Consider the following 11533-nt stretch of genomic DNA (forward strand, 5'->3'; position numbering starts at 1 on the left):
ATTGCATGGTATGCAGGGAGGCCAATGCCAGACGATGTTCGTTGACGGAGAAGGAGAACAAGGCTGATTGAGTTAAAGTAGATCGGTGCAGACGCAAAGGTTACTCTGTAAGCAGACACGCTGCCCCATCCCACATGGTTCCCACGCACATAACAAAATCAAAATATTTAATATTTTCTGAATTCTATGATCATAGACATCATCAGAAGCTTTTATCTTCCCTGGTGATGCTGTCTCAGGCATTGACTGCAGTCACCTCCAGTTCTTGCTGAAGCCTCCCTGCCTTTAGTCTGGCTATCAGTGAGTGGACTGCAGCTCAATCTCGGATCACGGATTGAGATCAGGTGATTGACTGTGCCAGCTGAGGATATTCCTCCTCTTCTCTATGAAAAGATCTTTAGTGGCTTTGGCTGTACATTTAGGATCCTAAAATCATCAAAAACCACCACTGTGCCAGTTCCAAACATATTACAACCATTACAGAACCACCACCATTGGTTTTTCTTTCCACTCTACATCATTTTAACAGGAGTTGTCTCGTCAGTCCATTGAACTTTGATGCAGAACTCCACTGGTTTCTTTTTGTATGTTTTTGTGAACTACATCCTGGAATTTCTTATTTCGAAGCTTATCTTGTTTTTGGAGCTTGTGTCGAATCTGAGGTTATCATCAGGAAGTGATTGTTGAAACGCGTATGCCTACATCCTGCAGAACCTATTTGACCTGCTTTGCCATAAATGGGTTTTTCTTCCTTACTTAAACTTTGACCTACAGTCCAGGTCATTTGCCATTGTCTAGTTTGCCTATGCACCTCTGTTTTTTTAGAATATACCCAACTGTTGATTTTGCAAATCAAATACCTTCATTATCTCTGATATATTTCTTCTTTTGTTTTGAGCCTGATTATTCTCTTTTTCACTTGCATGGTCACTTCTTAAAAGTGAAAACCGATTGACTCACCAGTCCACCTTTACAGCCAAGAAGTAAGAGCTAAATCAGACTACTAGTTGGAAGTTTAGTGGTGGTGATGATGAAGTCATGTGACATAGTTCGATTGGAAAATTGGTTCCAACTGTCCAAATACTAAAAGTCTGGATGTTATGCAACTCTTGCCAAGTTCTCACCAACTCAGTGTGTGGACATGAAGTTGCACTTCAAGCAGATGGAATGTATATCATGTTTACAACAAGGCTTTACTACTGAGGAATGAATTGTTCTGTCTGCAAAAATTACAGGAGCAGATACAAAGGTCACACACAGCAGGAAAAAGCTGTTCAAATGAATATCCTGGGTCATTTTTGAGATGGCAGAATCAAATGCCCCAAGCAAGCGGGGCTGGACCCAAACTTCTGTTTTTCCCCTGCTTTTATGCTCTAACACTGGTCCCAACTGTTGGCAACCAATTTGACAAAACTGGTGGCTTATGACACTTGACTTTACATGACCCTATTGTTTCCCTCTGTGAGACCACACATACACAATGCTAACTCACACACAAGCAAACAGTGCAGTTACACATGAAACGAATCTGAGGTAACCATTAAGGACTGACACAACATGATGAGCGAAACCAGCTGTTGTACACAGAAGACAAATATGCAAATAAGAAAATAGAAAGACATGAAAACAATATAATATCTGATTTAAAGGCTTTTATTCTTTCCAGAACTTCAAACCATTTTTAGTGCCAGCAAAGCTGCGTCTTCTGTGTGTGATCCTGCAGTTGGATTCCTCCATGCATACCACACATGCTGGGCTGGGCTGGGCTTGCCCAGCACAAGCCTGGTCATGTGAGCCAGCTGACGTGCTTTTGGTCTCACAGCGTTCCCAGAAAAATAAGAAAAAAAAACAAATAGAAACCAATAAGTGTCCTCACTGTTGCATTTCAACTACCTATATCCACCCTGTCTTACTACTTGCAATATTTTCAATTGCAGATGTAAATGTAGGTTTTCCTGTTACTCAGATATCAAATCATTGAAGTTGTGGGAAAATAGTGGTAATTTGGTGGAAATTATGGGAGATTTAGATCACAGAACCCTCATGCAATTTCATATTCAATTGGCATACCAAAGCACAGTATAAAAAGATACCAAAAATACTACCTTAACGCAAGAAGGCTCTAGGTGTGAACCTGCCATGATGCCAGGATGTTTGGGATGTTCGAGTGTTTTTTCCCCCCTAAGTATACATCAATTAGCTACAAAACATCTGGTTCTAATGTTGTAAACCAGTAACAGGTTTAAATGTTGTGGCTGATTGGTATATGAGAAACTGAAATAATAAAAGTTTTGAAACTGGGTTTTAAGACTTTGAGTAACTGATTACATTTTCTCAAATACTGTACTTCAGTACAGTTTTGTTCTTGTTCTTTACTTGCATGTTTTCACTTAATGCTACTTTATACTTTATTCAATTTCAGAGCTAAGTCTGTACTATTTACTTTATACTGTTACATTTATTTGACAGCTATAATTCTCATTACTTACTTGCTTTCTGGGTCTCTGGAGTAATTGGACTATTGAAGTATGTATGGTGAATGTTGATGAATGAATGATTGAATGAATGAATGAATGTCAATATGTATTTTAGGGTGGGAATATAGGACAAGACACCAGGAAAACGAGGAGCTTAAAATCCTGTATAGTTATAACTAGTTAAGGGAAGTTGTAGAGCAGACAGTATGACTTCATTTGAGTGCTTGCATATTTCTTAAATGCTACAGATTGAATGGTAGTGAGGGAAAAAAAAGTTCAGATCTTTAGGCTTATTTTCACAATGAAATTGGCCAGTTTGTGTTTAAAACTCGGTTTTCAGTCAGTTTCGATTTTTGGTCGCTTTTATTTTGAAGGATTCGAATCGGAAGTTGTGTTGTTTGCTACGTACAACGTCGGCGTGACATCTCAAAGCGGCTACCGGCACGAGTGGAAAGGTAAACAAATGTCTATTTACTTGCTTTTATAAGACGTAGGAAACTACACAGTGAACACAAAGTACACACAGAAGAGAGGGAAAATATTCCATGTAGAACAAAACAAAGAGCGAAGCGAGTCGGCTGGTAGATATGGCCTGTAAGCTAAAGCTAAGCTAACGTCTCTAGCCGGGAAACGGCATGGGCAAAACCAAAACACCTTAGTGAGTAACCAAGACAACAACCTCCTACATTACTTTTACCAGTAGTTCTCGTCCGGATAGGAAACCAAGAGAGCAAATTGACTCCAAGCAGCCAGAGCTCTATGTTAATGCTTGTCAGCTTTCTCTGATAGAAACATAATAAAGCTCATAGTCCTGCCCACCTGTGTAAATTGTTTAGTGAGAGGTAGGCTAACTTTATTTGTTTTTGTGCATGCGTGTTGGAGAAAAACTTCCCCCTGGGTTTACTAAATGCTGATTAGAAATAACCTGATGGGCTGTAAGTTATCAATTATTATCACGTTCACGGTCAGTGGTGGTGCTTAGTTAATGTTTTGATTGATTGACTGTATTGTCCACCTCAGTTGAAATTTGTCTTTGGCTTCTTCCAAAGTGAATTAAACCAGTCCATGAAAACAGGTGCACAAAGAAAACCAATGCACATGTGTTCAGCCATATTAATAGTGTCTTCAGTATTTATAGGGCTGGATATGAATATCAATTTTCTGATTAATTGCAATTTCCCGATCTCTGTATTTGTATTGTGTTGTTTTGTTGTTGTTGTTGTTGTTGTTTTTGTTTGTATGTATGTGTTTTTATAATTTGGTATTTGTGTCCATGAGACCCCTCGTAAATAAGGAGCTACATCTCAAGAGGCTATCCTTTCAATTAATTCAGCAAAAATAATTTAAACGATCTAATTTGCATTTGTGCCTTTTCTCAGTATATCTCTGCTAAATGTTGTGTAAGTGATTCAGTCAGGCCTGCATGATGTGTGAAATGTCTACTTAATGGAAATTGACTCATTATAACAAAAAGTTTAGTTTAAGTTAAAAAGCACATATATGTGAAAAGTTTGAGAAAATTGCTTGCCAGGTGCATGACCCAAAAGGTTTTCTAAAATTATATAGAAAAAGTAAACATTATAGATTATAATGTCATTATATCTGAAGGTTGTTCACATTTGCCCTGTTAAATCATATCAAAGTTATGCAAAGTACATACACACAGTAGACATATCTACCATATCTATTTTGTTATTGTTTTTCTTTCACACTACAGGAGGTTATTCTATCAAAAATAAATCAATAATTGTTACTTTTCTTATTTGAATGTTGGAGCATTGACTGATTTTCATTTTGCCCAGAGCCATGACAACCGACTCCTCACTCCTCAACTCTGAACTGGAGTTACAGCAGCAAGAGGAGCTGTATCAACAGCTGCTGTTACAGGTAATTGCTTTAAAGTGAACTGGGTTAAAGTCTGTCTCGAGTGACCACTTGTGATTGGATCTCACTACTTGGTCTATATCTATAAGACACACGTTGATGCTAGGTATGAACAGGGCCCCTCTCCCTCTCTCTCACAAACACATTGACAATGAACCCTCAGAGTCGGACTGGCCATCGGGAGCACTGGGAAAAATCCTGCTGCATAGGTGGACTGGTGCACCATCAAAAAATCCAAGAGGCTTTTACTGGCCCTCTCTGTGTGCCTGTCATTTGGGGTGCAAATGACAGCATGCTACATGCATGTGCCGGGACTGGGCTCCCTGGCCAATCACATTATTTAATCAAAATGTTATTTGTTTGATACAAGGTGAAGCAACTGATCCGTCTACTGGATATTGTTATATTATTTAAAGTATTTGTCAAGTACTTGGCAATTATAATATTTGCAATGGAGCATCGAAGCTCGGAGCACCTCATATGTTATATTAATAATTAATTATTAAGTCAGCTGCCACCACAAATAGAACGTAAGTCTGTGGGACACACTGGTTGACATAGTTCTGTTTGGATTTTTCCACAACTCTTGACCCGAGAGAGCAGAATGATGTCTAAATAATTCCCTTTATATAAACGCTGAGCATGATTCTTGTTTATACATTATAAAGCTGCCATCAGACTTAGCCAAGCCAACCTTACTGTGTTAAATATTTATCCAATGTCCAAAGAGTAAAAAAAGAATGTTGCAACATGCAACTTAGCTCAATGTTTTTAAACCCTGTTAAACACATATGACTTTTTCTCAGTTTTTTCCTGCCTGCACTGTCAGATCTGTAGAACTATTGTTTGTATTTCTTCTTCCTTCCTTTTTCAATTTTTCAATACCGATGCTATGCATGTCTGACACTCACACAATGGGTCTGAAATAAACTGCTGGTTATCCTTTTAGACTATGGGAAAGATGCAGACTGAAAATCCAGACTCTAAAGTAATTCGACCGCAACCTGGTAGGTATCTCCACAATACAAGTTACATCAAACCACACACACACACACACATACACTAATGCAGGAGAGCCTCATTTGGAAAACAGTGCCACAGTTTGTGCAGAGATATGATTTATCTCCCTTTTTTCTCTTTTTGCCTGCAAATGTTTTTTATTTTTTATTTTACGTTTTCTTCTCTTCCCTCCCAGGCATGTGTGTGAAGACGGTCTCAGAGTCAGACAAACAGAAGGTCTTTGTCAACATCTGCCAGTCGAACTCAGTCCCACCTCCTCCAGAACTCTCAAGAGAGGAACTTGTGGAGCTGCTTCAATCAGAAGATCCCAGCGGTTACAGAGTTCCCATGAGTCTCGGCGAGCCACACACAGAAGTAGATAACAGTATGTAACTAAAGCCAAACGTAATATTTTTGTGGTGATTTGATTAATAGTTTGTTATGCCTGTATGATATAAAGGTTAGTCACTGTAAATGTGCATGCAGGCAAAAAAAAACCTTGAATATGCATAACGTTACAGCATATTTTGTTATGATAGGCTGGCACTTTCAGTAGCAGCAACTTTCACAGCGGTTTCGGTAATAACGGCAATAAATAAACAACCACGTTCTGGAACACATCTGGCAGCGTTTAATCTCACGCTTCTTCACCTCAGTTGGTGAAGCAAGGCACTGAACTCCTAGCATAGATGAAGACAGTTTTTTGGTTAGAGGGTCATGTGAGGACATACCTCTTCGTAGTCCCGCAGTGGCCTTTGGAACTGATACTCCCAGAGGGCCCTGCACAACTACAGTGTTCTACTGTGTGTGCAGTGTTTATCAGTTTGATTTCCAATATATAAACTGAATAGTAAAAAAATTAGCCTCCAACATACCTTGAGTCGCAATACACAGATGTCAATTTCCTGTCAGTCTCTACCAATTTGACACTGTCACTGTATAACATTGTCAAACACAGTGAGACAAGCTTGACGACTGACAAACCTGTCTTGAGACGTGTTCATGAGGACAGCTGTAATGCTGAGTGTTTTTTTTTTGGTATAGTTTGATTTTATGAGACTGACAACTATTAAAACATTACTTCTGGTTCTTAGAGAGAGAGACAGAGAGAGAGAGAGAGAGAGCGTGCCCCTCTTTCTCTCTTCCCCCCCAGCTGGACCAGATTGCTTGTCACTCAAGCCAGATGTTATTTTCATCCTGATTGTCCATTGTGTAAAACTAGTTTGTTGGTCTATTCTGTACATGTGACATCTATTACATGTCTGTCCAAGTTTGTATCTGTCAATGGTCTAATGACAGAGGGTGTTGTGAGGCTGTACAGATTGTTAACCCCCTTGAGGCAAATTTGTGATGTATTGGGCTATTTAAATAAAATTTGACTTGACTTGAGTGACAGCCAGGGAGCAAGGTGTCGGGCAATAGACACATTTGGATTTAAACAGCAAACCTCAGCTGCTGATGCATTTATACAAAAACATTTTATTTGACATTATAGCATGAATTCCTTGAACTTTGATGGAGGCTCATCAGTGTTATAGTTCAGTAATCAATAATCTGTATTGTGAGGGCTAGAGAGTGTTAATAGGTATGCAAACACTACAGGCCTACCCCCCATGCCAAAACATAGGCTAGCCAATGTTAACTCTCTTAGCCAATATGGGAAATGTACCATATATAGCGATCAAACTTTATGTCTACATGTCTGTTTACTAATATCTTTTTTTTATATTTGCAAATTTCATCAGGACGAAGACATGTACACAATAACAAGCAGACAGCAAGTTCATGCCAGATGTGTTACTGGGAGGGTTACTGAGAAAAATTATAAGCTGCAAAATTCATCATTCTTTGTCAAACATTATGCTTCAACAACAGCTGCTCTGCAAGGCTGCGTTATACCTCTGGCAGAAGACTTTCACATCTAATACTCTCCATGCTTAAAGTAACTTTTTGATATTTTGGTTTAATAAGTTTTGAAGTTACACTTGGCATTTAAGACAGCAAGAACTATGATAGTAACAGAAGGGAAGGATTTAAAAATGAATTTGTTGGACCTGGTACCTGATTTTCCCACTTATTATTTTATAAATAGTTTATCAAATTCAGCCATTTCTACTTTTTATAAAATGTGTTTAGTAGATTGGATTCATTCATCTCTCTCTCTTTGTTTCAGGCTCTCAGGGTTGCACAGCTTACGATGTGGTCATCAACCAGGAGTTCTTCCAAAGGTGCCAGGCGAGTTTTCCGGTTATCCGTCCCATTCTTTTAAACGCGATACCACAGTAACGCCTTGAGGGACTTCCTCAAATGTGGCACAAACATTCACTTGGATTCAAGAATGAACTGATTAGAGTTTGGTGGTTAAAGGTCAAAGGTCACGGTGACCTCACAAATCAGTTTTGGTCTCTCCAATGTGGCATCTCGTGTCCGCATCGGGGGAATTTCTTCATATTTGGCACAAACATTCATTTGGCCTCAAAGATGATGTTGTTAGAGTTTGGTAGTCAAAGGTCACTGTGATCTCACAAAATACATTTTTGGCCATAACTCACAAATTCATGAGATAATTATGACACAGTTTAACATAAATTTCTATTTGGACAATATTAAGTGATAACATTTTATATCCAAACGGTCAAAGGTCAACTTCACTTTGACATCATAATGTTCTGTAAAAACACTTGTTGCCATTATTCGATGCTGTAACCCAGGACCAGAAGGAGATATTGTGACCATATTTCCTGTAACTTGGCTGGTTGGTGGAGGCGTACAACCACGAGGCAGTGATTCTAGTCTTTGTATAAATCTCAACACCATTATTATCACTACACTCAAGCACCTTGTTCATGCCACGTTGGTCAGAATACTTTAGAACATATAAATTTACTCACCCGGAGGAGCCCCAACATTGGTCATGATGGCAGGTGAAAGGGTTTTGTTCATCTTTACAATTTGGACTCTGTTAGTGAGAAAAGAGGCAAACCATTGGATCAAATAGGGATTCAGTTCCTGCTGGACCATTTTAGACACCAAAGTGGTCCATACCATGACTCTACTTATAATCAAACAGGTATAGATGGAGTTTGTCTTTGTTGCCACCTTTGTCAGTGTAAGCTGCATGTGTCATATGAGAACGGAAAGTTTGACAGGTGTAACGACAGTAACTAAGGAGGGCGTGGCTTAGTGAGCTGTCATTTGCTAATAGTTTTATCTTGTCATTTGTATCTATTGTTCATAGATATTCATAATATATATCACAGAGTGATGTCGATTTGTGTTGATAATACTGTTGATTGATAATTGATAATCTTTTTCATTTAAAGCAATATTCAGATTTGTTTTCTTAGCAGTTACTGATATATATTAAATTGAAAAATTCAGAAATTAAAATAAATGAAAACACTGTACTGTGTGTAGTATTTCTTTGAATCATCCATGTTGCTCTGATAATCTATAATTTTCTCCACTTGACCAACAGAGGGCGGGTTGGCATCTCTCATAGTCTGTTTAGCCTGCCTACGGCAGCAGTGCTGAATGAAAACAATCAAAGGCTCTCACGTGTACCAGTATGTAACTGTGTATATACTGTATGTTTGTGTCTTGTAGAAGGATCCGTTGTTCCAGCAGTTTGTTATTCTGGTGTCTTTAGAGGGTTTAGAGAACAAATACAGCCTACAGCTAAGTAGAGGTGAGTGTGTGTGTGTGAGTGTAACATTTCTTCAAATTGATAGCAGTTGTTGATCTTCTTTTTTTGTGTTTCCGCAGACTGGAAAGTCCTGAAGAACAGGAAGTTCTTGGGTTCTGTTAGTGAGCAGAACATCCGGACAAAGAGCAGGCCGGTTATTCAAGAGCTGCAGCCCCAGTACGTTCACTGAAAATAGCTGACAGTTTAAGTCATCCTATTAAGCATTTATTAGCAGTATATAAAAATTAACAAATGGTTTAATTAATGTATCTGTCAACAACACTGACAAACACTGTACATTAATAAACATTTATATCCATATAGCTGCTCACAACTACATAGTGTGTTATAAACCATTTATTAAAATGTTTATATCGCGCTAAAAAACGCTTAAAAATGGATCTTAAAGTAATGTGTCACCCTGACATCTCTGAGTATTCTCGGTTTTGTCAAAAATACACATGAAACTTGTAATATAAAAACTATAGAAAGATTAATGTCTCTCCCCTTTTTAAACTTTGTCCCCTGTTAAACATAAATCAGACTCCCACCTTGCAGAGCACATTTAAAAAAAATAAATAAATAAATAAAAAAGACAGATTTCATAGTAGGTTTTTCCAGCTTGTAAATTATATTGAAGTGATTACAACTGATGAACTCGGATGTTCCTGTAGCATCCCTATCCACTTATTGATTTTGGTTGCTGTCCACTCTCACTTGTCTCACACTCAACAATGTGGAAATTTATTAGTATGTGAATTTCATTAACTGTATTTATTAATTGCCAATATTCTAATTTAAAGTCTCCAGTGAGTTTCATTTTGTGGGTTCATGATTTTATCAGATACTAAAATCTTCCACTCTGTCTTACAGGGAGAGCTCCGCTGCAACAGCCAGGAGGTAAATCTCTTCGAGTCTGCCTTTCATTATTCTTATTCAAAGTCACTGTGACCTGACTCACTCATTTATATCTTTTTTTACTTCATCTCTGCCAATCGTTTTCTCATTACTGATCTTTCTTTCTCCTTTTGTTATTCCTCCCTTATTTCTCCCTTATCTCCCCCTTGCCCCATCATTAATTTGTCCCTCCTTTCTCTCGGGTCATGGCTCACCTTCTCCAGACCAGAGTTTACTTTGTTTGTGGAGCCTCCTGCTGGTGACCCTGAGTACCTGATTGCAGAAATAAAGCTGCCCGGGGTGGTGAGACGTGCGCTACATACACACTCTACACTAAATAAAACACTCTTGTCTCTTCTCTTTTCTTCTCTTCTACCCTGTTTCTTCCTCTCCCTCAAAAAACAAATCTAATCCATGTAACCTCAGGAAAATATCATTTGCATTCAGGATATGATGAAAAAGGGCCTAATTAAAACCAACAATACATAATGAGACAATGAGACATGCAACCAAATTGTATAATTGTGGAATTTTAGGTTTCATAACTCCACAGTTGGGGAGATATTTAAAGACTATAAAAATCAGAAGCCTGCTTTATTTGTACTTCTGTGTGAAACCAAAGAGCAGATCTGTGTACAGATATAGTGAGAGATGCTGCATGTCATATCATGTTATGATATGGTATCTCATGAAATCATATACAGTACAAGTGCAGACACCGGTTCAAAGCTCAGTAGAATCTCAGCTGGGTGTGTGTGTGTCCTGTGCAGCCGTCCTCTCGCTCTCTGGTTCTGGATGTCGGGGAGGACAGACTGGTGTTGACAGCCCGGCCCTCGCTCTTCCAACTCGACATCTTCCACCCCTTCCTCATCGATCAGGAGAACAGCGTGGCACAGTACAACAAGAGCACTGAGGTACAAAACACACGTAACTGCACAAAGCCTACAGCTAAAATACACAAAATATACCTTCACAATGGCATAAAACACTAGACAACCAAAGAGGGAAAGAAGCACAGTGACACTAAATCTACACCATGACAAAACAAACACACACATATATACACATGACACTAGCACATGTGTGCACCGAAGCACCAACACACTGCAAACACCATCAACAATGGGCGTGGGTATGATAAACAGTGTAAACAGTGTACATACAGTAAGTAATGGAGTAACAACACATAACACTTATGTGCTAAACAAACACACATGCATCATGGCTCTTGACACACTGTTCACTTTCTTTTCTGTGTTATTTTCCTCAGATCCTGACAGTCACTATGCCTGTGGTGTCGTCATGAAAATTGAGTTTTTTTTGTTGTTTTTTTTTGTTCATAAATGATGCTATGTTAATAAAAGAGTTTAAAAAAAAAAAAAAATCAAATCTCTCTCATGACTTAAATCCTCATTCATCAGACCTCTGAGCAGATTAAAACAGCAGCAGCTCCTAAAGTCGACAGAATGTTTTTCTTCATGCAGGAACAGATTTCAGGGTGGTGCAGATCAGACTAAAAGAATTCATGTTACAAAACTGACCAGGCCTGTTTATGTTTTAGGCATTAGTTGAGTTGTCAGGTTGGTGTATG

The 11533-nt window shown here is 38.6% G+C and overlaps 1 protein-coding gene across 1 annotated transcript; it reads left to right on the top strand.

Annotated features, from left to right (window-relative positions):
• Positions 1 to 2864: 2864 nt before the first annotated feature.
• pih1d1 (PIH1 domain containing 1) lies at positions 2865 to 11330 on the top strand. The gene is made up of 11 exons (XM_056400495.1): positions 2865 to 2932; positions 4280 to 4364; positions 5311 to 5368; positions 5557 to 5745; positions 7534 to 7595; positions 8967 to 9048; positions 9126 to 9222; positions 9919 to 9945; positions 10167 to 10245; positions 10713 to 10856; positions 11213 to 11330. Exons 2-11 carry the CDS (start codon positions 4284 to 4286, stop codon positions 11246 to 11248), a joined length of 855 nt encoding a protein of 284 aa, XP_056256470.1. The 5' UTR covers positions 2865 to 2932; positions 4280 to 4283; the 3' UTR covers positions 11249 to 11330.
• Positions 11331 to 11533: the final 203 nt, after the last annotated feature.

This window comes from Seriola aureovittata, chromosome 17, assembly GCF_021018895.1.
Source record: "Seriola aureovittata isolate HTS-2021-v1 ecotype China chromosome 17, ASM2101889v1, whole genome shotgun sequence".
NCBI classification, from domain to species: Eukaryota; Metazoa; Chordata; class Actinopteri; order Carangiformes; family Carangidae; genus Seriola; species Seriola aureovittata.

Bases quoted from the DNA above. Each gene is read 5' to 3' on its own strand.
- pih1d1 (XM_056400495.1), top strand. From the start codon at position 4,284: ATGACAACCGACTCCTCACTCCTCAACTCTGAACTGGAGTTACAGCAG. The intron at 7,596-8,966 runs GCGAGTTTTCCG...TGTGTCTTGTAG, and splicing joins AGTTCTTCCAAAGGTGCCAG to AAGGATCCGTTGTTCCAGCA. The intron at 10,246-10,712 runs GTGAGACGTGCG...TGTCCTGTGCAG, and splicing joins AAATAAAGCTGCCCGGGGTG to CCGTCCTCTCGCTCTCTGGT.